This window comes from Sus scrofa, chromosome 7 (assembly GCF_054392235.1).
Source record: "Sus scrofa isolate SSC_HxYL_T2T_F1_AM1 chromosome 7, Sscrofa_HxYL_maternal_Yorkshire_Landrace_v2.0, whole genome shotgun sequence".
Taxonomy (NCBI): domain Eukaryota; kingdom Metazoa; phylum Chordata; class Mammalia; order Artiodactyla; family Suidae; genus Sus; species Sus scrofa.
The window spans coordinates 84499466-84526396 of record NC_139389.1 but is presented as its reverse complement, the minus strand read 5'-3'; the positions used below and the strand labels follow the sequence as shown (position 1 = coordinate 84526396).

Sequence of the window (26931 nt, the reverse complement as noted above, 5' to 3'; positions counted from 1 at the left end):
TTTGAAGTGAACTGGCCCCCAAAGGAGAAAGGAGGATGAGCTGGAGTGGGTGGGCTCAGGCCTCTCCCCCAGCCCTTTGGCCCACGGAAACTTTGCACAGGCACTTGATTGCAGAAAGGAAAGCAGGGCTCCAGCTTTACAAAATAAAGTGTTTGTTTATTATGAAATTAGAGATGGAGGCCCCTCCCCTTCCTCCCTCTTTCCCTTTCCCCAGCTGCATCCCTCTCTCCTTCCCTTCCCCGCCCCCTGGGGCCTGGGAAGCACACAAGACAATGCCCAGAGCGGAGGATGCCCAGGGCTGGCTGACAGCTGGGCAGAGCTCCAGGGAGGCAGCCACGCGGGGGGGGCTGGAGCTCTCGCCCTGGGAGGTTGGCTGGCTCCCTCTCTCTGGTGGAGGCCAGTGGAGCCAGGATGAGGCCATGAGTGATGGATGGAACCATGCAGGCAGGTCTATAAGACAGGAGGGCCTGAGTTAGAGCTGGTGAGTAGGGGAGGGCTTGGGGCCACCCCTGTGCCCCGTGTAGTTTAGGGGCACTGACCTGGGGCAGAACATCCCCTGCAGGAGGGTGGGCAGCAGTGGCTGGAACTTTCTCTTGCTTTTAGGATGGACAACGGAAAAAAAACCAAAAAGCTAGTCACAGGGACCCACAGAGAATGTGGGCAGATGTGGGCAGGAGACAGAGAGCATGTGTGTGGACCAGGGGGACAGAGAGAGCCATGTGTGACAGATTTAGAATAGGGAAGACAAAAACAGAGCCACGCACGACAAAGTGGGATCACAGTGAGAAAACAGAGAGACTGAGCTGGAGCCACACAGCCCAGACCCAGATGGGGAGAGTGTCAGAGACAGAGACAGAAAGAGATCCCTGCAGAGAGACGAAGAGACAACTCAGAGGGGAAGAGGTTGCCCTGGGGAAGTGGGGAGGAGGACCACGGGGACTGGGAGGCCTGCGGGCCCCTGGGCTGCTGCCGCCTGCCTGGACCCCCGGGGGCTCACTCAGAGGGCCTGTGCGCCGCTCCGCCGAGACGGGCAGGGCCAGGCCGGCTCTCAGGGGGCCGGGGGCTCCTTGGCCCCGTACAGCTCGGCCAGGGTGCGGAAGAGCGGCCCCCAGTCGTCCAGCGGCTCAGCGGGGCCCGGGGCACCGCCGATCTCGCTGCCGGAGCCCAGTGAGCTGAGGGAGCCGCAGGAGGACCCCCGGCCCTCGTAGCCGTACACCTGCACCGAGTCGTAGGGCGGCACGCTGGGGTCGTCGTCGGCTTCGCGCAGCCGCAGGGCCAGCAGCTGCGCCACATCGGCGGGGCCCGGGGGCCGGGGCTGACGTGGCGCCCGGGCCCAGGGCAGCACATCGCGGCGCGCGGGTGGACCAGGTGCCGGTGGCGCCGCCCCGTCCGGGTTCTGCAGGGCGCTGATGTCGAAGGCCTCCGTGTCCTCCTCGCCGCCGCCCTCGTCGTCGTAGGTGATAATGTTTTCACGCACGTCCTCCTCCTCCAGCACCATCAGGGCTTCCTGCTTCTGGCGCCGCAGGGCCACGAAGAGCACCACCAGGGCTGGGCGAGAGATGTGCACAGGCTGCTGAGCCAGCAGGGCCCTGCCTGGCACGGGGCGGCCTGGTTTCAAATTGGAACGGCTTAGGGGTGGCAAGCCCTGGGACTGACATCTATCAAGGCGTGTTTGAGTCCTGATTTCAACCGTTTACTCGCTGTGTGACTATGGAAAGTTGCTTAACTTCTCTGAACCTCTTTGGCCCTTAGATTGCTTGCATGGAAAAGAGGGAAAACATATTTACCCCTTAGGGTTGTTGAAAGGATGAAATGAAATACCAAGGGATGTGCCAAGTGCCATACTCGGCCCAGAGTCTGGGCTCAATAAACAATTTTTATGGCTCGTTACTGTCATTCCAGATTGGCAGGTCAGGGATATGAGGCCAGAGCTTTTCTCTTGGATGCACTAAGCAGTGGGAAAACCCAGGCACAAGGGTTCCTTCAAGCCCTCTGTCCAGGGTCCTGGCTCCTCTCCACATCCCCTACAGGCCTGAATCCCATATCTCTGTCCCCCTCAGGCTTGACTCACCAAGCAAGGTGCCCACACAGGTGATGATGGCAAGCAGGGCCCCGGTGCTGAGCCCAGTGGGAGAGAGCTGAGCTTCGGGCCGGCAGGATGCCACGGAGCCATCGGGCCGGCAGCGGCACACACTGACAGTCACCGTGGCAGTGCTGCTCAGTGCTGGCTGCCCCCAGTCCCACAGTTCTATGGGAACCAGGTAGGGGGCCTGGCGGGGCGGAGCGGGGCGAGAGGGCAGCAGCAGGCTGGCGGAGCCATCTGGAGGAGAGGAAGGTGTTGGGGCACCTCCTGGGACACCTTCCCAGGGGGATCGGTGCAGTCCATGGAGACAGCTTTCCGTGGGGAAGGTTTGCAAAGAGCAAATCCACATTCACCTTCTGCTGGGTGGGGGGCTCAGGTAGGCAGGCAGGGCTGGGGTGGTGGAGGAGGACAGGAGGGAGACAGACCTGGCCACGGTTGTTAGAGGCCACCCACCTCGGTTGTCCCGGACGGTGAAGTTGGCATCAGGACCCAGAGGACCTTGAAGGGAGACACGGCTACTGTTGCCAACTTCATCTCTGTCCAGGGCCCGGATGACCTGAATCAGCTGAGAGGAAGAAGAGAAGCCTTGTATGGAGTGGGCAGCTAGAGGTCTTAGGGTCCCAACCCCTCTGCCTCAGCGGCTCACCTGGCCTGGGGCTGCAGAATCACACACAAAGGTGTCGTAGGGCTCAGCCAGCTGGGGAGCATTGTCATTCTCATCCAGGGTCTGGATGGCCACTTGCACACGGGAGGCCTGTGCGGAGCTGTCTGAAGCCAGAACATGAACACACGCACCCCACGCAAGCACACACAACGCAGTTACGTACAGCACACATGGTTTGTGGGCATGGATGCCAATGCAGCACAGAGCATGCACGTGTGACGCATGAGATAGGCATGTGATATGCAAATAGCAAACAATGTTGTGAAATGAATGGAGCAAGTGCATACAGCATCCATGTGGTACCCAAGATACGTGCAATACATACACCACACACATTCGACCAGATGGTAGCACCCGTGACATACACATAGGATAACCCAGACATAGGGCACATGCATCATAAACGAAACGTAGACAGAGGATGCACACAGACAATAGCCAAGAAAGATATGTACACATTTATACCATGTATGTGGTATACATTCAGCATTTAAAACAAAGGCAACACACATGAAATAGATATTGGATATTATAGTATCACCACCCCCCAGGACCCAGAGAATGCATATACATGCACAAAACCGGTGGGATGGATGGGGACCCAAACACACACACACACACACACACACACACACACCCCATCAGAGGTCTGGGAGGTTGTAGTATCAATGAGTATCACTTAGACTTGACTTTGGGGAGGGAAGAGCTATGTGATACGCAGACGCAGAGCCAGGCCAGCCTGGGCCCCAAAGCCAGACACGGCGTCACCATTGGGGGGCTTCTACCATTACCCTACCTGGCTCCTCACTGCCAATGGCCTCCATTAGAGAATGGAAAGTGTGCATTCCTGCCCACCCTGGCTAAGCCTCTTGGTTCCTTCAGTCTTTCCCCCAAGTCAAGGCAGAGCTGGCTGGCTCTGGGGCAGGGGCTGAGATCGCAGCCCGGGCCGAGGAATGGACTGCCTGGCTACAGGGTCTGGGGTACCCTGAGACGGGACAGGGCTGGGGTCCATTCCTTTGCTGCAGTAAGGTCCCAGGGTCTGCTAGTCAATAGCAGGGTTTGACAGGAAGCAGGAGGCAGGATTTGGCAGTAGGTGAGAAAATAGTGAGGGGCACACACACACATGGCTGTGTATACAGAGCAGCCACAAACACATTATATACATCACAAATACACACAGGGATGTTCACAGACCCGCATGCGCTGCCTTGTAACACACAGCTGAATGGACACAGATATAAACCTATCCACCCACAATTCAACACATTTGAGAGGCAGGATGGTGGAGGAAGTAACAGCTGAGACTCTGCAGCCTGCCTGGGACTGAGGATTCCACCGCTTAATGTCTGTGTGACCTTGGGAAGTAACTGAACTTCTCTTTGCCTGAGCTTCCTCCTTTTCCTTTCCTTCATTATTATTACTTTTTGTCTTTTTAGGGCTGCACCCACAGCACATGGAGGTTCCCAGGCTAGGGGTCCAACTGGAGCTGCAACTGCCAGCTTATACCACGGCAACACAAGATCCGAGCCACATCTGTGATCTACACCACAGCTCACGGCAACACCGGATCCTTAACCCACTGAGCAAGGCCGGGGATCGAATCCACATCCTCATGGATGCTAGTTGGATTCGTTACCCGATAAGCCATGATGGGAACTCCGTTTTTCCTTTTTCTTTTTTTTTTTTTCCCTTTCCCTTTACTTTCTTTTAAGTGCTGCAGGTGCAGCATATGGAAGTTCCCAGGCTAGGGGTCAGTTTGAAGCTGTAGCTGCTGCCCTAAGGCACAGCCACAGGCACAGGCACGCCAGATCCGAGCCACGTCTGAAACCTACACCACAGCTCATGGCAATGCCGGATCCTTAACCCACCGAACGAGGCCAGGGATCGAACCTGCATCCTCATGGGTACAAGTCAGGTTCGTTTCCACTGAGCCACGACGGGAACGCCCCCTTTTCAAATGGGGAAATCATCATACTTCCCTCCTAAATTTGTGGTGATGATTAAATACATTAACCCATATTTGGTACTCAGAACAGTGTCTGCTCCATGATAAGTAGTAAATTATTACAATCTGTCCATGAACACTCACGTACCCAAAACAATAGAGCCAAACAGCTACTTGTATCTATCACCATTCACATCTCATTACACATATGTACAAATAATATAAATGCAATTCTATAACTCAACTATATATACACATATATCCAGTTACAGACATACACTCACAACTATATGTGTATATGTATGTATTTTTCACACACACGGAATTATACACACTCACATGTGCACATACATATAGCTCTTCACTGACAAGTGCAAATATGTACGCACACAGTGACAACTCCCACAGACAGGACACAGACAGTGAACGTAGGAGACCCTGGGGTGTGAGCAGGGGTGGCAAGGGGAGGGTCACAGAAGGGAGGGAGGTCTCCCTGCCTCTATGAGCCACGGCTGCCTAGAGTCGGCTGAGCCACGCTGCTGGTGACTGGCGACTGAAGGGCAGCACACTGAGCTGGGCCCTCTCCCCTCCCTTGAGGGCTCCAAGGGAGGCTTCCCGGAGAAGGGCTGCTGGAGTCCCCAGTTAGCTCCCAGAGGTGGGGCCCAGCCCTTCCCTGCCCCGCAACTTCAGCCTGAAGCAGAAAGTGGGCAGGGCAGGGTCTCCCAGGGTGCAGGTTGGGGTTCGTTTAGGGGTTGGGAGCTATTTGAGGTTAGGTTTAATTTCAGGTTGGGGGAAGACAGGTATGGGAGCAAATTTAAGGTGAGGGGAAATGCTCGGGCAGACCCACTGTGCTCAGCCCAGCCCCGGAGACCAGGAGGCCTGCCTGGTGGTGATGATCCAGGCTAGGGAGCCGGTGGCTGTGGCTACGTGAGGGTGCATGGTACTAACCACTCTTCCCCACCCCCACGTTCAGGGATGGTCCCTCTGCCAGGAGGCTGCTGCCTTCCCCTGGGGTTCCTGGGGGCCCAGGACTCCTCACCGAGCTCTGTGGCCAGCACTGTGAGGTTGTGCCAGACACGAGCCTCGCGGTCCAGGGGCACTGCCGTGCGGATGGTGCCGTCTTCAGGCTCAATGGAGAAGCAGCGCTCCGGGTCCGAGTGGGGGAGGATGGAGTACCTGGGGAGAGGGAGCCAGGCTGGGGGCTGATCTGGGGCAGGGCTGGAGTTTGCAGCTTCAGCTTGCCTTGCTGGGCCTCATGGCTCATCCGGGCAGAGGGTCTGAGCTTGCGGGGCAGAGCCTGCCCCGTGCACCCTGAGCCATAATTCATGTTAGGGGCCCCTCAAAAGACAAATATCCCTGGGGAGTCATCAACATTAAACACCTGTCCTGGAGTTACCATTGTGGCTCAGTGGTAACTGAACCCGACAAGTACCCATGAGGAATCGGGTTTAGTCCCTTGGCCTTGCTCAGTGGGCTAAGGATCTGACGTTGCTGTGAGTTGTGGTGTAGGTCACAGATGTGGCTCAGATCCCACAGTATTGCTGTGGCTGTGGTATAGGCCAGCAGCTGTAGCTCCAATTAGACCCCTAGCCTGGGAACTTCTATATGCCGTGGGTGCAGCCCTAAAAAGCAAAACAAACAAACAAACAAACAAACAAACAAAACCCACCTGTCCTGACACTCGGGAGATTGGGTTTCATGGAGAAAGGGAGAAAGAGGTGGATACAAGGTAAACACCGCTTATCTTTTCAACTTCTGGGCTCTGTTCTGGGGATGAGGGACCTGAGTTCTAGCCCTGCTCTGTCTCAGACCAGCTGTGGGCCTTGGGCAAATCTTTTAACCTGTTTCCTCAACTATAAAATGGGAATGACACCAGCACCTCCTTCCGTGCTGTGCCAGGGATGCTGGCTGGGGAGGTGGAAAGAGTGGGTCTCCTGGAGGCTGACAAGTCTGGGTCTGAGTTCCAGCGCTGCTACTTACTGACTGCGAGACCTCGGGCAGGTTACTCAGCCTCTCAGGGCCAAGCTGCTAAAGCAACGGGTGATGTTAAGGCTACTACTACACACATTGTTGTGAGAGTGAAATGTTATCAAGTGGGTAAAATGTGAAGCACTGAAAGGAGTGAGCAATAGCCATAGCTGTCAACTGATCCATTGCAATCATTGGATAAGAGTCCATCTGTCTGCCCTGCCTCTAGGAGGCACCACTATCATCCACCCAGAGGGACGGGTGGCGAGTCTGGGAGTGGTTAGCCAGGTCCTCTGGCTCTCCCCTGGTACCCAGGCCTGCAGGGAAACTTCTACCAGGAGGTGAATGTCACCTGCAGTCAAGGAGGCTCATCCTCAGGTGAGAACAGCCTGTTGCTGGGCCCCTTCCCCGAGGCCCGCCCAGCCTGGCCGGCACCCCTGCTCACCTGATTGGACTGGCTGGGGAGTCCAGGTCAGAGGCTGACACCTGGCCCACCAGGGTCCCGGGAGCCTTGTTTTCGGGCACCGACAGGTGGTAGGCAGCCTGGGAGAAGGCAGGTGGCTCTGGGGCGTCCTGCACAGCCACGCGCACTGAGGCCACGTCCTTGAAGGGCCCTCGCCGCAGATAGGCTGGGTCGATGAGCGTGTTGGTGGCCTCCACACGGAAGGAGTAGGAGCGACGGTTCTCGAAGTCCAGGGGCTGTGGGGAGGGAGATGGAGTGACTGCGGCAGATGGAGACCAGGGAGGAGGGCACCAGAGGGGTGGTAGCCTTGGTGGGCAGAACTCTAGGTCTGCCCCCAGTTCCATCACAGACTTGCTCTATGCAAAGTCTTCAACCAGTCACTTCCCCATGAAGTGCCCCAGGCCCTCATCTGAAGGATGAGGAGGTGACCATGATCTCCAAGCTCCAACACAGGGATCCTGAGTCTGTTCTAGACCAGTTAGAGGCATGACCCCTGGGGCAGGAGGCAGTTATGAGTGGGTCTGTGGCATGAGACAGGAGGCTAACCTTGCGGACAGTGAGGAGCCCATCTCGACCCTGGGAGTCTGTGCTGATGCTGAAGGCCTCGGACCCCTCCCCGTCCAGGATGCTGTATGCCATGAGGGCGTTGTCCCCCAGGTCTGGGTCCTGGGCCTGCAGCCGGCCCACCAGGGTGCCCGGCCCAGCGGTCTCCACCACGGAGAACTGGTACAGGCCTTGGGGAGGATGGAGGGAGACGATCTTAGAGAGGTCTCCAGCCCTCCTCCCTCTCCCGGCATGTCCTTCTCCCAGGCCTGGCTCGGGAGGGGTGGGAGGGCAGATTTCTCAAGAGGCTGCAAGGGGTGGGGTGCTTAAAAGATGGCTCAGGCGACAGCACTGGCCCCTTACTCTGCGGGAACTTGGGGGGGTTGTCGTTGACATCGCTGAGGGTGACCGTCACCGTAGTGCTGCCCGACAGCCCCCCCATGTGGCCACCCATGTCCTTGGCCTGAATCACCACCAAGAACTCCTCCTGCGTCTCACGGTCCATGTTGGGGATGGCGGTCCGCACCACTCCTAGGGAGAGATGATGGATCAGAGGGTGCCTGGTCCCAAGGCAGCCCCACCCGGCTCCTGAGCTCTAGCCTCACCAGTCTGGGGGTCCACAGAGAAGAAAGGTAGTCCATCCAGCACGGTGTACACCAGCTTGGCGCTGTTCCCGTAGCTGGGGTCATCAGCATCATGAGCAGTCACCTGGATCACTGAAGTCCCTGTGGGGGATCCCGGCACCCCACTCAGCAGGGGCAGAGCCAAGTAGGGAAGAACAGCAGACGATCAGGACCCAGACATGAGTGGGGCTGAACTGAGGGAGGTGGCTTCCGGGGCAGAAAGGGGTGGGGGAGGGAGAGGTGAGGGAGGGCGCTCTAGGAGGTGGGATCCACGATGTCCGGACTCGGGATACTCACCGACGTTGGACATCTCGGGCACTGTGGCGTGGTATGGCCCGAGGGGAAAGATGGGTGGATTGTCATTAATGTCTTGCACCTTGATGATGAACTCTGATGGGGGCTCCAGGGGGCGGTTGGAGGCTCGGTCCACAGCTTGGGCCAGTAGCACATACTGGGCCTTCTCCTCCCGGTCCAGGCTCTTGGTGACATGGATATTGCCTGTGGCCTCATCGATCACAAATACGGTGCCTGCCCCCTCTCCCGTCAGCAGGTACTTGGTGCGGCCCTCACCCCTGTCCACGTCCGAGTGCAGCTGTACGGGTCAGGGAAAGATGGCAGCGGGTTCCAAGCGCAGGGACAGAAAGTTAAAGAGTCTAAGTCTGGGCCTCGGTGGAGTGTTGGGAGTTCTGAGGGACCAAGGTCATTGCAGAAGTGAAGTTGCAGGGCAGAGCCTTGAGAGTCAGGGTAGACATGGGAGGCTTGATCCTTACCTTGCCAATAAGGACGGGCTCTGGTCCAGCATATTCCTCAATGACAAAGAATTGGTTCCACACCCAGCTCCTTCGGGTCCGAAGCAGTGCTGGTCCTGGGCCTCCCCGGGACCCTGCCCAAGCCCGGGCTGGGGCTGCCAGGCGCCCCATGCAGCCCCAGCCACCCAGCCAGGCCAGCAGGAGCCTCACCAGGCCCCACATGTTTGGGCACCAGCCAGGGCTCTGTTCACTGCCCCTGGGTGTTAAGGCATGAGCTGCCTGGGGCAGAGGGGCAGATGCTTTGGGACTACCCCATGGATCCACACCTGCAGGAGAGGTAGCTGTTCAGGGTCAAGGAAACCCTTAACCCTCCCCCCTCCAAAGTTAGATGCTCAAGATCAGACCTCCGAGGAACCAGAAACACCAGTGACCAGAAACCAGACTAAGACAGAAAGCAGTCTGATCTTTCCCTCCACCCAGGCTCTGCCTGTATTCACCTCCAGCCCTCCAAGCTGATAAATCTCCGGCCAGTCAAGTGAGTAGAGAAGCTTGGGGAGAAAATAGGAGAGGGTATGCTGGGAGGGCTGGGAACCTCAAATCTGGCTCCTGTTCTCCCAGGGTGGGCATGCAGCTGGGGGCTGGAGGAAATGGGGGCTACCAGGGAAAGGGCTTAAAATAAAGGGATCTGGACTCCTGGAGGTGTGATCTGAGGGTGCCTAGGGTCAGGGTGAGAGGACAAGGAGTGCAGCCTCAAACAGGGTTGAAAGCCTGTGAAAGTCCCTCCTCCACAGAGAACCCCGCCTCTCCAGAAACTGACCCTAACACACTGCTAGCTGAAGTCCTTGAAGGGAGACCTGGACTCATGAGGCATTGTAGGGGCCAGAGCTGGAAGAAGAGGGGTGGCAGAGGCCAGGAGACCGGGGAGGGGGAGCAGAGGCAGACCCAGAGGCTAGAGACACAGCGTGATTGAGGTTGAGACCAAGACTCAGGGACTGGCTGCAGAGACAGAGACAGAATGGCAGCAAGAGACAGAAGGAAAGAGACCCAAGGTGGCAGCCTGGGTGTCTGAAAAGCAGAGAGGAGTCATATGGGTACCAGGCTAGAGAATGGGTGGCTGAGAGGGCAGAGGGGCTTTCAGTATGTGTGATGGACAGGAAGGGGCAGCTTCAGCTGAGGGGGTTAGACCAGGCCACCCTGGAGGAGAACTTCATTCTGGGAGAGGGGGCAGCCAGGAGGGGCTGTGGGATGGAAGCTAGAGAGAGGACCCTTCCCACCACTGTCTTCTCCCTCTCCTCCTAGGGGGTCCCCCCAGGTGGCTGTGGCTGCGCCTCTCCTCCCCCAGAGCAGACACACACCTGACAGTCCTTTCCTTCCCGAGGGAAGAGGGAAGCCGGAGGCGAGCCGGCGACCGGAGAGGGAGGCGGGACGAGGAGGGAGAAGGAAAGGGAGAGAGGAGTGGGAAATAGGAGAGTGGGAAAGGGAAGGGGAGAGGAGAGAGAAGGAACAGGGGAAGGAAAGGAGAGCGGGAAAAGGAAGAGACGGGAAAGGAGAGAGAGGTGGAGGAAGAAAACAGCAAAGAGGAAGAGGAGATGGAGCAAGACAGGGTAAGAAGGAGAGAGAAGGGTTGGGGAGACAGAGGGAAGGGGCAGAGAAGGCAAACAGGCAGAGAGAAGGCTGGGTGAAGAGAGATCGAGGGAGAGGAAAATGGTTAAAAGAGGGAGAGAGGTGCGAGGGAAGAAGGGAAAGCTGGAGAGCGCGGGAGAAGGGAGCCGGCAGTGGGCTCCCAGCCGCGGAGCGCACCGCTCACCGCTCTGAAGATACCCGCAGGCTGCGGGCCCCCTGCTGCCCCTGCGCGAATTCCCGACCGCGGGCTCCGGAGCAGAAGCCCTTACCTGGCAGTGCCGAGGGGCCCAGCCCGGCGGGGACGGTCTCCGCCGGCCCCAGCCGCCGGGTCCCAGGGGGGCACAGCCCCGAGCCGATCCGAGCGGGCGCCGCGGCTCCGCTGCAGGTCTGAGCGGCCCCGGCTGAGAACAAGGGAGCGAGACGGAGGGGGCGGGGGAAGGAGGCTCCGCCTGCGGAGGAGCGAGGCGGCTCCGCGCCGCGCAGGAGAGGAGAGCCCAGCCTCCGACCCTCCCCTGCCCAGCCCGGGCCGCGCGGCGGGGGCGGGGGCGGGGGCGGCGTTGGTGCCCGCCCCCTCGGCGCTGCCGGCCGCCGGGCGCATACAGATGCGGCTCCCTTTTGGGCCGGGGTCCGCAGCGCCCGGAGGGGCAGGAGGGCAGAAGGGCGTCCAGGCCACGGCGCCAGGCCGTTTCCGAAGAGCTAGTGGGGAGGGCGCACCCAGGAACGCAAAGCGGCCCGCACGCCCCCAGTAGCCGGGTGAAGGGCGAGCGTGCGGCGAGGCGGGGAGTCGAGAGCCCACTGCGGAGGCCCTGCTCCCCGCTCCTTGTTCCCGGTCCGGCCTTGGGAGCTGCTGTACACCCCGGCCGTGAGGCGGTGGCATTTTGGGAGCCCGTGCAGGGCAGCATAGCGAGCCGACTGGGGACCCTAAGCGCGGCGTAAGGGTCCAGGGAGTCCTCGGGCTGGGCTCAGGGAACAGGTCAGGAATCAAGGCACAGCCTCGGCGGGAAGGCACGGAGGTGGGGAGCGAAGCCTCTTGGGGAAGCTCATTTACAGGAGCCTACAGAGCGAGCGGCTGCCGCCCCCTGGTGGCACCTTCAAGGTGCCAAGCAGGTGACCGAACGCCTCTAGCACAGGGCTGAGAAGCCCTGAAAGGACCCCTCTCTTCCCAGGGGGTCTTCCCCTCTACCCTCTAGAGAGGAAGATCCGCAGTTGCGGTGGCAGGGATGGAGGGAGGGTGGTGAGTCCCTGCTCCGGGAAGCAGGAGGCTAAGTGAAGTGTAGGGAATGCCAGCAACACGGCTGCACTGCATACTCAAGCTTCCTCTTCAATTTGGCTCTCACCCAGGCCCTGTCCAAGGAAAGCCACTCACTCACACACTAGTTAAAACTAAGTCAGATTTATTATTTTCCATAGACCACATCATTTAATAATAAAAAAAAATAAAAATAAAAATTGAACAAAAGGAAAAGGTGGATATAAAGTGGAACCGGTGGACAGGAGGCAAGGGCTGCAGGACTGAAGAGACTGGGAACTGCAGGGGCCCTGGGACTCAGGAGGAGATGCTGATTCAGCTCATAGGTGACCCAGTCCTGGCCCCGGCTGTTCCCAAGAAGTGGGTGCGAGTACCAAAGCAGGTGGTGAGCAGGATGGAGGAAAAACAAGAGGCTTGGGGCTCCTGGCTGCTCCCGACCTCTGGGCCAACCACCTCCCTCCTTCACCTAGTTCTTCCCTCTCACAGACTTAATGGGAAATGAGAGAGAGGAGAGGGCTAAGTCCCAAGAGATAAGATTACCGGGGTGGTGGTGGGGAAGATTCTTGGCCACTGCTCCATTTGGTATGTGGGGACAGGTGGCAGCCATACTTCATCACTGGGCAAAAGATGTGAAAGACCCCTGGTTCCAGGGTGGTGGAGATTGTACCTATCCCTCTGTGGCCTTGAACCCCCTGGGGCAGGGTGGCTGACGCCTGCAGCTCTCCCTAGTGTTTTCTGGCTAGCGGCGCCCACCCCGGTCCCGCACAGGTGTGCTCCGACTCCGGCTCCTGCTGTGGCGCTTGGTGTCCCTGCGGTCCCTCTCCCTGCCTCGTTCCCGATCCCTCTCCCTCTCCCGATCTCGATCCCCCCTGTCCCTTTCCCTGTCCCTGTCTCTCTCCCTGTCCCTCTCCCGGCTGTGCTCTCGCCGCTTCTCCCTTTCCAGCTGTCGGGTCCGTTCCCGCTCCGCCTCCTTCTCCCGCTCCTTCTGCTCCTCTTCTTCTTGCTCCTTTCGCCGCTTCTCCCGCTCCTTGGCCCGTTCAGCCCGCTCTGCCTCCTTCTGAACAATCTGTAGCAGGCAGGGAAGGCAGAGGGAGGCACCTCAGCCCCACTCACAGCAGTCCCACCCCATCTCCCTGCCCCTGGACCCTGCACTCCTAGCCTGGGGTCCCTGTCAGTCTCGCTGTTACAGAAGAAGGGGGAGCGCTCCTCAGTCACACTTGTCCTTGTCTCAGAGCCCCAAGCCCTCCTAGTTTTCACCTTTTATGCCCACGACAGGTAGTGGTACCATCTGTGCCTCGCCTCTGGTACTTCCCAAGCTACCTAGATGTGAACAAATCTCTCTTCTCTTTAGTGGAGTAGCCTAAGCCTAAAATTCGCAAAAGGCCCATCACAAAGAAACTTGAATTTAAAAGGCTAATATCCCCAGACATTAAAAAGAAGAGAAACAGATGAGTTTATAAAACACAGATTTCTTAGCTAACTAAAATCAATTTCTAAGAGGCGTGACTGGCACAGCCAACTTCCTGGGACATAAAGTTCCGACCAACGTGTTTCTCTGTGCCTTCAGGGGTCTGGCTTCTCTATGACATACTCAATTAACTGGGTTGTAAAACTGCCTTTCTCTGAGGCTTAGTCTCTGCCTTATTATCCTAAGCCAAAACCTGGGCCTATTCACTCTCATAGTCACATGACTTTCCACCTGCTTGGGCTCCCTAGCCTTGATGTGCTCTGAGCAGGGCAAGAAAGCAGGTGCTCACCTGGCTGTCAGTCAGTGGGAGCCAATAGATGCAGGGAGCTGCCTTGGTCTTACGGAAAAGGTCGTCCAGCAGCTTGGCAGGTGGCTCTTCCTGAGCTTTCTCTGAGGTGGAAGAAAGTGAGTCAGACTTGATGCACACAACCCTGTGCCCCATCCCATTTAGGTCCCTTCCCCACCTACTTGTGGGTCTGTGTACCCCCACTGCTAAGTACCTTTCTTCTCACTCTTTTTTTCCTTAGACTTTGCACGTTCCTTGCGGCGGCGGTCACGGGACCGGGACCGGGACCGGGGTCCTTCTCGAACTTTATCCCGATCCCATTCACGCTCAGATCGAGTTCGTTCTCGCCGCTCCATTTCCCGTTCCCGCTCTGCCCACTGCTCCCGCACCGCCCGCTCCTGTTCCCGCTGCTCTGCCCTGGGGTGCTGTGGTGGCTGGGCTGGGGGAGGGGGCGGGGGGTGCAGCGGCCGTGGTACCCCCTGCTCCTCTGTTTTCGTTTCAGACGGTCGGTCTACCAAGAGGCCTCGGTGATAATCCAGCTGTGGGTAGAGGGACAAGGACAATCAGGATGGAGATGACATCTCTCCCAACGAAGGAGCCTGGGTACCAGTGAACAGACTTTGAAGCCCCATAGTTCAGCTAAAGGAACCAAGGGGAGAAAGAAGCTGTGACTGCAGTGCAGCCAGGATCTCAGCTGGAATCCAGCAGATAATGGCCTCCCCTGCCCCCTCCCCCCGCTTCCTTTCCCTTGGTTTCTTACCTCATCTTGCTCAGCATAGTCAGCACAAAGGAATTTGGGATTGGACTGAGGCCATTTGACCCCATGTAGAGCTGTGCGGGTGGCAACTGCTTCCTCTACTGTTGAGTACTGATGAAAAAAGGGAGAAGGCAGAGGATCACGACAGGCCTTTAATCTTTCCCACTTCCCAACGCCTGCAAACGTTGGCCACAAGAGAAAATATACGCCACAACTTAGAGAATCAGCTCCTTTTCCTCACCGTTACAAAGCAATGAGATTTGATCTTGTCAATCCAGAAAGCCTCTTCTACCAGAGTTCCCGTACGTCCCAACAATTCCTTCAGTTGGCCTAAAGTGAAGGGACGAACCTGCCAATGAAAATGGAATCTCAGGGTCTTGAACAAGGCAAGAACAAGACTCATATATATATAGTCTGGAGTTCCCTGGTGGTCTAGTAGTTAAGGATCTGGCGTTGTTGTCACTGCTGTGGCACGGGTTTGGTCCCTGGCCTGGGAACTTCCTCATGTCGCAGGTGTGGTAAATGAAACAAAAAACCCTCATGTGTCTAGTCTGAAAATTTCCCACATCACTGTCACAGGAAAACAGCTTCAAGGTTTGGGTGAGGCCAGGCATCCTCTAGCAGGAACATGAGAAGAGTGGTAACACTGACTAAGACATCCACAAATCCCCAAGACAACCCCGTGGCGTGATACTTTTTTCTTCCCATTTTTCAGATGAGACAGGGTGTGAGGTTAAGAAACTCATTCTAGTCAATAAGTGGCAAATCTAGGAGCTGAACCTAAGAAACTCGAGTCCAAAGCTCAGACTCTAAACCAAACTGCACCATAAGAAACAATGACTTACCAAATTGGAGATGTGGACGATGTTACTGATCTTGCCCCGGGGTGGGGAGGGCACTTGAGCAGTCCGGACTGGGTCATCAATTGTAATGGAAACTCCAGACTTCTGCTGGCTAATGGAACGTCGAGTTAAGGTATCTCCTAAAGTCACTATCAAATAGAGCACACGAATGGTTTTCAGCAGCGAGCAATGCTGGCTCTTTCACCTCCAGCAGGACTTTGTAATTCCCTACCAGTCACTCTTCCATCTAAATGTGCCGAGCACCTGCACTGTGCAAGGTACTGTCCAGGCTGATCTCCTCATTATGGAGACGCAAAGATTAAAGAGTCGAACCTAGCCCTCAAGTAGCTTGATAACTAGGAGGAGAAGATAAGACAGATGTGTAAAACACTATAACACAAGGCAGAAAACATTCAATGCTTTAAAAAGAGGTCCAAAGAAAGTGTTCTGGGAACTCAGGGAGCTGCATGTTTCACTCGTAACACTGCACCCACCTTTCTTTACTTCATGCTCCACGGGTGGGGGCAAAGCCACTTCTACTGAGACCTGGGGAGGTACAGGGGCTTCTGCTTCAGGCTCCTTCTCTTCTTCCTCCTCTTCCCTCTGCCCGTTCTCCTGGCCCTCGGCAGGTACTACCTGCAAGTTATCAGGTAAGAGAGGTATTCTTAAATACCATATTGGCACATTCAACCTCAGGTTTCCCAGGGAGAGATGGTGGGAGATTTCATTATTAGGTTCACCTCCACCAGATCCTGGGATTGTTAATGCCTGAACTCTGCCACAAGGAAAACTAAGACAGGAATCAGCAATTTTTTTTCTGTATAGGGCAAGATAGCTTTTTGAGCCATATAGCTGCAACTTTCAACTATGACATTATAGCACTTAAGCAGCCAGAGAAGAGTCAATGAACTGGTGTGACTGTGTCCCAATAAAACTTTATTACAGGCAACAGGTTAGATGTGGTCGCCTGCTGACCCCTACAAGGGCCAATTAACCCAACCCTCTGCACAGATCAGAGATTTCCCTTAGCTTCTCACTCAGCTGCCCACTTTGCATCCAAGGCCCCCCTCCTGCAACAATGGGGTGCAAGCAATGAAGTGCCTTACCTGAGTGACGGTCCGGCATATTTTCAGCCCCTTGTCATGAGTCCCATCGTCACCATTACGCTCTGTCTCATCCTCAGAGATTCTGGAGTCGTCAGCATGAAGATCCACAACAGCCTCCTGCCCCGCCAGGGGTTTGATGTCGGGGATGAGGCTCTGGGACACAGATACCCCCCACCCCGTTACACTGGGCCCATGTCTACTCCCACTTCACGTATCTCATTCCTCCCTTCCCCGGCCCCTCCCACCTCACCTTGAGTGATTCGGTGGTGATACTGATGGAGGGTTTCTTCTGTGTGGTGGCTGTGCTGGCTCCCCAACGCCGCTTCCGACCAGGCTGGCCCCCCTCTGTGTCACTGTTTCCAGCTGGCACCCCCTTGGTAGCTGCTGTCCCCAAGAAATAGGACCCCACAGTTAGATGGTCTCTGGCCCTCTGCTGGTTTTAAACCACAACACCCACAGAAAGCCTTCGACTGGAATTTCAGTGGAAAAAATTAACTTAAAGAATCACGTATGGAGGACTGGGGAAAACCATGCTTCAGAGTAAACAGTAGAAGGCCTGGAGCCACTTCCTGAAAGATGAAAACTCCTGATCTCTGGAGTCAACCAGGGAGGTAACTAGGCTGGTAAACAGTTTAAAACTTTTAGTGGTAGAAAATCTAAAGTACTGGGGAAGACAGGCTGAGGACAACATGGGAATGAGAAAAACAAGACTATGTGATATTGAAATCCAAGCAAATGTTAATTTTAGCTCAAGATGTGAGTGATCTGGTCATGCTTTACGTTAATTTTCATACTATACAGATTGACATTTAAGTCATAAAGATCTATTTCACTTATGTCAACTTAGAGTTCCTCATTGGGTAAAATGTTACAAATGTCACTGTTTGAGGTGTGGGCACTCTGATTTTCTCAGATGCATAAACAAGTAAGCATTTTATACTAATCCCTCAAACCCACTGCTGGCTCTGAAGACTTGTATCTGAAAGAATAAAAGCAGGGAGGACTAGATAAGAAATGATGAGAGCTCACAGTTATCTCATTAGGGTTAAAAAAGAAATGTGAAAAAAAGGGAGTTCCTGTTGTGGCTCAGCAGAAATTAATCTGACTAGCATCCATGAAGACAAAGGTTTCCCACAACTTTTTCAGTATCAGACATCAAAAAAATCCATAATTGGAGTTCCCATCGTGGCGAAGCAGAAATGAATCTGACCAGGAACCACGAGGATGCAGGTTCCATCCCTGACCTCAATCAGTGGGTTAAGAATCCGGCGATGCCGTGACCTGCGGTGTGGGGTACAGATGTGGCTCGGATCTGGCTTTGCTGTGACTGTGGTGTAGGCCAGCAACTACAGCTCCAGTTCGACCCCTAGCCTGGGAACCTCCATATGCCATGGGTGTGGCCCTAAAAAAGATTTTTAAAAAAAAGTGAAGAAAAAAAAAATCAACTATAATGGAAGGAATAAAAACCTAAGAAAAAATGTGAATGGGGAAACATGACGGGGATTAGAGTTCCTGTTGTGGCTCAGTGGTTAACGAATCCGACTAGGAACCATGACGTTGTAGGTTCGATCCCTGGCCTTGCTCAGTGGGTTAAGGATCCGGCGTTGCCGTGAGCTGTGGTGTAGGATGCAGATCCCATGTTGCTGTGGCTGCGGCGTAGGCTGGCGGCTACAGCTCCAATTAGACCCTTAGCCTGGGAACCTCCATATGCCATGGTGCAGCCCTAGAAAAGACAAAGTTCTGAATCTCAAAATGGAACCCTACCTATGCCAAAAAGATGTAGATTTGCTGAGTGGAGTGGTGGGATGGCAGGGGGGATGAACTGAGAACACCACTGAGAGAGAATAGGTGTCTATCTGTCTATGAACTCTGATTTTTATGGTATTCCAGACCTTTATCAGGGATTTGGGGCTAGACTTACAGACAACGGAGATCTTCCTCTTGAATGATTTGGGCTGCGAACTCTGTATAGAGAAGAAAAGGGGAAAAAAAAGAGAAAGAGACACACCCCACAGAGAGGGGGGAAGGAGGTTAGACGGGGCAGTCTTAGCATAGGCTCCAAAGACACAGAGAGAGAGAGACACAGAGACAGACAGAGACCAAAACAGAAGCGGCAAACGGCAAAAACGAAGCAGAATCAATGCAAGTTAGAGAAAAAAATAAAACCAAACATCACAGCAGGGAAAAGTCATCTAGTGCATACCATACCTATGTATTAGCTTAACCAGAAATAAGCTGAAAGAAGAATTTCAGTAGCCTCCCAGTCCTTTAAAGGCACTGGCCATGCCCTCTTCCATTGTCTCTATGGATCAAGAGGAAGCCAAGCCCAACAAGCTGTGCCCAGAACTGGGTGGTCTAGTCTTTCTAAAGGTCTTTCTTGCTAACTCAAGGAAAACATGAGGAAACAAGGAAAACCAACTTTGGGATGGCAACTTCAAAAAGGAACCCTCTTCCTTTTTTCAATACCCAGCCTGATATCCACTGAAAATGGCTTTGATAGCAGACAGACTAACTGCTGTATCCTCACCACACTATAGAAAAGGGCAGCACCAGATTCACTGGAGAGGAGCCTCCTGAGCCAAGGGCTGGCAGAAAGAATTTAAAGGTGTCTTTGGTAAAGATAGGTCTTTATGCAGGGTAATCCATCTCCAGGGAGTTTCAGACTTTTCAACCACTGTATGGAGCTCAAGCAGAGCCTGTTTCTTCTCCAAACAGGGCTTTTGCCTTAGGGACTCTGCCAAGGACCAGAATCTTCCAAACTTGCTTTTGAGCAAGTTTCTGCCCCAAATACTCAGTGGGAGAAAGGCTGTGGACAGAGCAAAAAGGGGAAGACAGAGCAAAAAGAGGAATAAAGTATTTTTAGACTTAAGTGCTTATTTCTGGAAAAACTAAGACCTACCACCCTTCTAAAGGGAAGGGCAGGAACCCTCTTAATGAAATCCCTTTCTCCCATCCACCCCCCAGCCCCGTTTGTGTCGTCTAACCAAGTCTCCTTGGTCTCCGTTAAGGGCCAGCCTGACCCCTAGCTGGGCCGCTCTCGATGGGTAAGTTAGTGAGAAAAAAAAAAAAAAAGTTTTAATTAAAACAGGAAAAACATGAACCAAATAAATAAATAAATCCAATAAAGAAATCAGAAAAAAAAGATAAAGAAAAAATTAAAATAAAAGATTTTAAAAAGAAGGGAAAGAAGAAAATAAAGAGGAAAATAAACTAGGAATATGACAAATGTTCCAGGTACCATCTCACACCTGGGATCTTCAGTTCAGCCAATCGCACCTCACTGTGTACTGTATCTAGTCAACCGCCGGTCCAATCAGAATGAGCCCTCCCTGCTAGGCGCTGTGCAATTGGTGGGGGGTTGGGTTGGCAAAAAAGGTGGGCGCACGGCGTGGTGGTCAGCACGGCACAGCCAGAGTCCTCCCAGGGGCGCAGGGGGGGCGGGAGGGAAACGTGTGGGGGGACGCTGCCCAGTTTCCATGATGTCAAGACAGTTCACTGGCGGTGGCCAGGCTCAGCGAGGGGTACGGGGGGAAAAGGGGCAGAGACATCAGTCCTGGCCCTGTAGGGGCATCATCTTGCAGTCCCTGATGAGATGGCCTCTGAGTAGCAGGAATGGTCCTGGCCTTTTATCGTGAGAAGCAGGCAGGACCCTATGTCCACCAGTGGCAAGCTGCAGCAATACCACCACCCAATACTTGGAATCCAGGTGATGACTCCAGAGTCCCTTTCTCCTCTGCCTGTAACTTGGGGAGGGGGTCCTCTCACCGAGTGGGATCATGGAGCCGCTGTTGAAGGCAGCCTGGGGTAGTAGGTGGATAGCCCCAGGACCTGGCACACATTCAGCAGCAAGGTCACAATACTTTTCTTCTGAGAGTGGTGTGTGGCATCTCCTCAGGGACTCCAGCTGAGACAGTGGTTCCAGTCAGGTGGATGGATGAGCCCCTGCCTCCAGGGATGGAGGAGAAGCTGGAGCAACCAACATGCTGCCCTTCACCATGGACAACAGGGACCAAAGGAAAGTCCATCTGATGAGCAAGTGGTGATACATGGCTGGGCTGTCATCAGCATTAAATCCCTGGGCTCAGACCCTAGACTTCTCTGCAGGGTTCCTAGTCGTCACAGCTTAAGCCGAGAGCCCCACTCGGTATTTTACAGCATGGCACTGTGATCACAAAGATTGACTCTTTAGGAGGTCTTGGTGCCCTAGATGGGGATCCCAACAGTCTGTAGCAAACAAGGCAACCCACAGTCCTCAAAAGGGCAAGGGCATATGAGCAGGCGCCCCAGCACTGACACAAGCTCTTCTTGGGGTGTCCCAAAGAGGGAGATGATGCAAGTCCACCCCTTTCCAAATGCTTTTTGCTTTCTCAATACAAGTCTCTCCAGAACAGTGCTCTTCTTGGCCCCCTGATGTAAGCAAGGCAGGGAGGCAAAAGGGGGCCCATCACAGGATCCCATACACATGCCCCCCTCTGGCCAAGACACCTGGATAGCAGACTCAGCTCTGACTGGGCAGCTCAGTAGCAGCGGGTGGGTCCAGAGGAAGAGGCGGCATCAGCGATTGGCCAGTTGGGCAGGGTTATATTTTACGGGCGGATTACCGTACATGAGGTACTTGGACAAAGTTTTACGGGGAAGAAGGACCTTGTAATAAATAATATTCTGCACATCAAATCACTTTCACCGGCCCCCACCCCCGCAACACACACCAAAGAAAGGCTACACACACAACAGTCCCTCCCACCCTGTTACCCTACTCCCAAACCCAGCTAATCCATTCTCTAATTACTTTAAGAGCCAAGAAGACTTCGCTGGCTCTGACGGGGGGAGTCCCCTGAATTGGGTGCAGGACACACTACATACGCCAAAAAGTAGAGGGGTCACAAAAATGGGGAAGGGGCCTTCAGGTGGTGGCTTCTAAGTAGCTACATCTCTGCAACGAGACCACTGGGGGGCAGATGAGGAACAAAAATTCCTCAGCATGGTGGTCAGCTGAGAACCACCAAAGCCCACTAGATGGCGTTGAGCTCCAACACACTTTTAAAAAGGAGGGAAAGCTAAAGGGGTTAACACAGGGAGAAGCTAGAAAAGGTGGCAGGGAAAGCTGAGCCTGGGTTTTAGATAAAGGGTTTTAGATAACTTTCCCAGTGATTACAAACTTCCAAGACTCTGCACTGCATTACTTTCCCAACAAGGAAAGGGGAATGAATGAGCCCTGTCCCCATCACAAGGGGTCTCCCTTACTAAACCAGCGAATTCTCCCTTGGCCCTATCCTGATCCAAGTCTTTGCCTAGTCCCTTCTTTAAGCTATCCCACTGTGTAAGAGGGATCACCAGAGTGGTCTACTCTTTCCCCCAGGTCCACTCCTGCCCACCCACCCGAGCAGGTGGCTTGAATATTTACCTCTTTCTTCTCCTCATCCTCTGCACTGCCCTCTGGGCGGTCATCATTGCTGACTTGGTCTGCAATAGGCATGGGGGGCTCTGGAACCTCATTTTCAGGTCTGTTTTCACTTGTGTCCATGGTCACTTCCTCCTTCTCCTCACTGTCAGTATGGGGTGAGGTTGAGAGGGAAGGGCAGGAAAGAACCAAGGGGAAGAGAGAACAAGACGTTAGGTTTTAGGTCAAGGAAACTCCCATGCCTCATCACTTGGGTGGGATTGGGAGGGCTGCTTTTCAGATCAGACTAGAGACCTTGCCCCCATCTTCCTCAGGGAAAGAGCACAGATCACAGCAACCACATCCACTCACTGCCCAGATGGGATAAAGCTGTGGCATGTGGGGTTGGGACTCCAACTGTTCTGAGGTAATTCGCCAGAGTACCCTTATATGAAGAGGAGAGACACATCTCTCCGAAAACAGTCCCTCAGAAGTGACTGTGATTTGCCCACAACCCCAGGGCCTCCCTAGCCCTTGGCCACAGGCACCTTTATTTAACCAAATTGCATGAGAAACTAAGGGAAGTCCGATTCCTTAAAAAGACGAGAAAGAACAACGAGGGCTGTGGCAAATGATCCCAACCTTGTGTTTAATCAACTGCTTAGTAAGTAAAGTCTGCTGACCAACGGGATCTGGACACACCAGGAATGGAGAAATGGTGGGGGCAGGGCTGCAGGGAGAGCAGGGCTGGTGAGGGGGTAAGCTTCAACAAGGACCCTCTCTAATCCAAAAGGAAAAATGAAAACTGCCGGACATAGTATGAAAGCTCAAAGAACCAGACCACTTTTACCTGCTCAGAGGTGTAGGAACTGTTCTTACATTCGGCTTTCGCCCAGTTTCTCCCACTCCCTCATTCCAACTTCCAAAAGATAAAGAGAGCAGGCCTCCCAGTCAGGACACACCCTCCCCCACACCATGCATCTCCCCCCACAAACACCGAACCCACTCCCCTACCCCACTGAATCACACAAGTTAGCTCCCACTGCAGGCAATAGATCCCAGAGGTTCACTTCAGATAAACTACCTTCCCATTTTCTTTTTTTCTGTCTTAACCCCTAACTTCTATCTCCAATCTCACCCCCATTACCATCCAAACACTGTGTGGGGGGATCAAATCAAGATGATCGAGGGCCTAAATCTCAGGAGAGGAGAAACCAAGTCTCCCCAGGTTGATAACTACCAACAGAAAATTTGGCATTCTCGACAGGCTGACTGACACTCAGAGGTCAGAACAGCCTCCCCAGAGCAGGCAGGGAGAGATGCACAGGAAGTGGGGAGGGGAAAATCGGAACTGTGCCCCCAGCTAATAGGCACCCACAGAAACACGAGATTCAACTGCCTAAATCTAAAGAAAAAGCTTATCCAAAAAATACCTATTTCCCACACAGAGAGGGCAAGTGGGGCCAATTAGAAATCAAGCAGGAAGGACAAAGGGGGAAAGCAGAATGATTAAAACAAACCAAAACGAAAGACAGAATGAAAGCCATGGGGAAGAGAAGGGAGATGGGGTGGGCCAGAGCAGTAGGGAAAAGGGATACATGGAAATGTGCAGCTCTCACCCTTCTTTGCTTTCTGATAACATGATTTTTTTTCTCCCCCTGGAAGTGCTGTTTATCCCTTTCTGGAATGGAAGAAATAACAAAAACCAAACAAAAAAATCCCAAAAAATTAAAAAAACAAAACACCTTCCTTGCCCCAAGATCCCACCACCTCCTCCCCAGCCACCCGATCCAGAGAGAGAAAATCAAGATGTAGCAACTGGGGATCCAAAAAACGGTAAATGGAAAGGGAGGTGGTGGTGGTGGTGGTGGTGGTGGTGAGGGGAGGTTAAAATAGATCTGGCTTTTAAGAGATAAGCGTTAAGTCCTCACGGCAAACCCCGAATTCAGCTGGCTTGGTCTCTCCGGAGAAGGAGGAGGAAGAGGGCCAGGCTGCTGGTAGTGGCTGGCTCTATTGTATTGGCGGAGCGGCGGCGATCAGCCGGAGACATGCAGGGGAGCCATCTTGCCACTTACCCAGCAGCCCGTGTGTGCGGATGGGGGAGGGCCCTGCTGCAGCAGGGGAGGGGAAAGAAAAGAGGGAGGCGCTGAGTGAGCAAGGTTCTCAGCCTCTGGCAGGCCGCTCTGAGCTCACTGCTGGCTCATAGGCCTGGCCTTTTTCCTTCTTTTCTCGGGTTACAACCACTGAAGCCTAACCCCACAGGGAGAGGGTACTCTCTCCTTGTTTCCCTGGGGGCGGGTGAGGGGGCTGGGTGGAGAGGACAAAGTTACAGCTGCTTGCTTGGAAGAACCCCGAAAATAGAAGGAAAGGAAACAGCCGAGCTGGGAGTGAGTTTAAAATGCTAAGAAGATAACAAAGGCAAAGTTGGAAAGAGACAGAGTGGAGGGCCATGAGCAATTTTTAATATGCCCACCTTCCTCTATCCAAGAGGGGAGGCACGGAACACTGAAACAAGATCAGCTGCTTCAAGGTGGGGAGGTGGGATGAGATTTGGCACTACCCAATCACCATACAGTAACCGGTTGCTGACCCTGAGCAATGGGAGCAATGGCCACGTGTTCCTACTCCAACCAGTCCTTTCTTTGAGATGGAAGGAGTGGATAAGCAGAGTGCCTTTCAGAATTAGCAGCAGAGGAGGGGAGAGGTGTCTCCAAAGAGATGACAGACAACCTTGTTTCACAGAGTCTTTAATAAGGTCACCCTGCCCCAGGGTCTGCTGGAGCCATAAAGGAAAAGGATAAACAGGGCAAAGGGACCTCGGATAGCTGAAGCACAAAGGCCACTTCTTGGAGCAAGGGCTCCAAAGTGAGGGCTCTGAAGCAGATAAGAAACTGAAGTGAGAGAAGTGCTATTGGGGCTGGGGGTGGGGGGCACGGGGGTTGATCTGGTGGGCAAAAAGTGACTGGGAACTAAATGGAAATTATTAATTACAGGTATCTTCTGACTAAATGTAAAAGGGGAAGCTGACTCTACCCATTCAAAAAAGCACTCCGAGTTTGCCCAAAAATGTTCATTTGTTGGCTGCTTTAGTATCCTAATGCCAGTAAAGGTTTAACACTAATACAAGCTTTAACCAAAAACTTGGTATTATTATTTGTAATACCAGAACTTTTAACCAGGACTGAAGTTTCCTCCCTGCTGCTTAAAATCTTAAATTTACACAACTTCATGCTAAAGGAATCATGTTTATACCTCACATTAAAGTTTCTTTTCACTTAGTGGTCCCTGTCTGCAGAGAGATTGAGAGTTCTGGAGTCAAATTGGTTAGGGCTCAATTCAGGCCCCAGCCCACCCCCACACTAGTGTGATACTGGGTGAGTTCCTGATCCTCTCTGTGTATCAGTTTCTTAATCTGTCAAGTGTGGGTAATAACAGTACTTATCTCATGAAACTGTGTGATAAGGACTGGCTCTGAAGAGTCTGGCTTGGAAGACACCCCAAATCAAGGTAAGGATATGCATAAAACACATGTACATTTAAATAGGCCATTATCTCTTTCGATGCCACCTATGGAGATTTTTTTTTTTTTTTTTTTTTGGAATGTCCTCAAAGAGAAACTGCCTATTCCCTGATGTAAAGGCACTAAATGGTACGACAGGTTCTCAGCCACACCCTCATCACTTATAATAACCCTAGTTTTCTTGCCCCTCACCCCCATGCTGCAGTTTCAAAGACTGCATCCTTTGACCCCTAGCTCAGGGCCTAACACAAAGGAAGGCTCAGTATTTCCCAATTAGGCTGTCACTATGGATACCAAGTGGATACTTAAAAAAAAAAAATTTTTTTTTGTCTTTTTTTGGGGGCCGCACCCCAGGCACATGGAGGTTCCCAGGCTAGGAGTCTAATAGGAGCTGTAGCCGCCGGCCTACACCACAGCAACAGTCAGATCTGAGCTGCGTCTGCAACTTGCACCACAGCTCATGCCAACGCCAGATCCTTAACCCACTGAGCAAAGCCAGGGACTGAACCCGAAACCTCATGGTTCCTAGTCAGATTCAGTTTCTGCTGCACCACGACAAGAACGCCAAGTGGATACTTTAATAAATGGCTGCTAAACTGAAAGTTTTCTCCTTAAGAAGTATCTTTGGATAAAATTCCCAAAGAGACTGTTACCCTATAAAGAAACGTTACCTTCAAATATCCTCAAGTATGTATTCCCTGTCTATCAACTATCCTAAAGTGCTTTCAGTGACCAATATGCCTCTCCAAAAGTGGCTTCCTTAGAGGAAGAATTTTCTTTTAATGGAAATATTTTTTTCAAGAATAAGAATTTTACATTACCCTTGACCATCTTAAGACACAATAAGTTTGTGCTATCTATTTCCCCACAATTAAATCTGTGGGATCTAAGAATTCCTAAGACTTTATTTTCATAAGAAAAAGAGGAAGCCCAAAATTGTCCCAAAAGGTTACTCAATCTATTTGCAGGACCAGTCCCAAAGCCTTGTTAGCTATATGTCAGAGCTTTTCTTTGTAATTCCTTTTAGAAAAAAGGCAACTCTCTTCCCACTATTTAAGTTCTTGTACAAATGTTTCTGGTATCTTTGAAAAATAGGTAAAATTGCATGGGGATTAGGGTTGGGTGATATCTACTCATAATTAAACAGCACACAAAACATCTACAGCTCAGAAGAACTACTTCGAGGCTAATAACACCATATTACAGTTCATATCTGAATACAAATGAGATTCAGAGAAACAAATGGAAAGGAAATTTCTGTAGACATTTAGGTTTGAACCGTAGTTGTTATAGAAAAATCACAAGGAGCTGAGGACATGCTGTGCAATTTAGTAAGAAGCAGTGGGATCTGACTACTTTTAGGTAGTGAGGTTTAAATAATACCCTCAGGAACATGATAGGCATACTAGTTTCAAGATAACTAAGGACAGTATGGTTTTAGAGGGTATGTCCTTAGATACCAACTCCTCAATAAGCAAACTCTTGGTGATAACAACAAATTGTACTTCTAAAAAATTACCATCACTTGACATACTGGCATTGTAGGTCCCGTGGGGAGTATCAATTACACTGTCATACTGGCCTAAAGGACCATGTCCTTCCTCCTACTCAGTCAAATGGACAAATAAGCATAGTGCCAAGAGCCCAATGCTGTTAATGCCA

At 53.0% G+C, this 26931-nt stretch overlaps 2 protein-coding genes across 52 annotated transcripts in view; both read right to left on the bottom strand.

Moving 5' to 3' along the window:
- Window positions 1–135: 135 nt before the first annotated feature.
- CDH24 (cadherin 24) lies at window positions 136–11070 on the bottom strand. Of its 2 annotated transcripts, XM_021098083.2 has the most exons (13): window positions 10931–11070; window positions 9060–9364; window positions 8587–8881; window positions 8272–8391; window positions 8030–8197; window positions 7670–7857; window positions 7106–7359; window positions 5732–5868; window positions 2730–2851; window positions 2537–2648; window positions 2072–2320; window positions 540–1548; window positions 136–450 (listed from the first exon to the last, which is right to left on the bottom strand). In XM_021098083.2, exons 2-12 carry the CDS (start codon window positions 9258–9260, stop codon window positions 1049–1051), a joined length of 2346 nt encoding a protein of 781 aa, XP_020953742.1. In that variant the 5' UTR covers window positions 9261–9364; window positions 10931–11070; the 3' UTR covers window positions 136–450; window positions 540–1048. The 2 variants fall into 2 exon arrangements, with proteins under 2 accessions (XP_020953742.1, NP_001230544.2); NM_001243615.2 differs by lacking the exon at window positions 10931–11070.
- Window positions 11071–12038: 968 nt separating this feature from the next.
- The window catches only part of ACIN1 (apoptotic chromatin condensation inducer 1), a 37871-nt gene continuing 22978 nt past the window's right edge, over window positions 12039–26931 (bottom strand). For 6 of the 50 annotated variants that reach the window (XM_013978220.3, XM_084969219.1, XM_013978219.3 and 3 more), the window contains 11 exons: window positions 21774–21915; window positions 18291–18333; window positions 16620–16753; window positions 16370–16522; window positions 15758–15899; window positions 15267–15412; window positions 14663–14770; window positions 14425–14532; window positions 13879–14203; window positions 13668–13768; window positions 12039–12976 (listed from right to left, as the gene is read on the bottom strand). In XM_013978220.3, coding sequence (XP_013833674.3) covers window positions 12650–12976; window positions 13668–13768; window positions 13879–14203; window positions 14425–14532; window positions 14663–14770; window positions 15267–15412; window positions 15758–15899; window positions 16370–16522; window positions 16620–16753; window positions 18291–18333; window positions 21774–21915 — 1729 coding nt within the window. In that variant the 3' untranslated portion in view covers window positions 12039–12649. Of the gene's footprint in view, window positions 12977–13667; window positions 13769–13878; window positions 14204–14424; window positions 14533–14662; window positions 14771–15266; window positions 15413–15757; window positions 15900–16369; window positions 16523–16619; window positions 16754–18290; window positions 18334–19617; window positions 21014–21773; window positions 21916–23680; window positions 23827–26931 lie in introns of those variants that run through there. The other 44 variants (XM_021099243.2, XM_084969220.1, XM_084969233.1 and 41 more) reach the window with 15 other exon arrangements.

What these genes read in the sequence shown, in the direction of transcription:
- CDH24 (XM_021098083.2), bottom strand. Translation starts at nt 9,260, where the DNA reads ATGTGGGGCCTGGTGAGGCTCCTGCTGGCCTGGCTGGGTGGCTGGGGC. An exon ending in GGCTCCTCACTGTCCGCAAG is followed by an intron (nt 7,360 to 7,669) that starts GTTAGCCTCCTG and finishes CCCTCCCCACAG; the next exon opens with CCCCTGGACTTCGAGAACCG. An exon ending in CACCGTCCGGGACAACCGAG is followed by an intron (nt 2,321 to 2,536) that starts GTGGGTGGCCTC and finishes CCTCTCCTCCAG; the next exon opens with ATGGCTCCGCCAGCCTGCTG.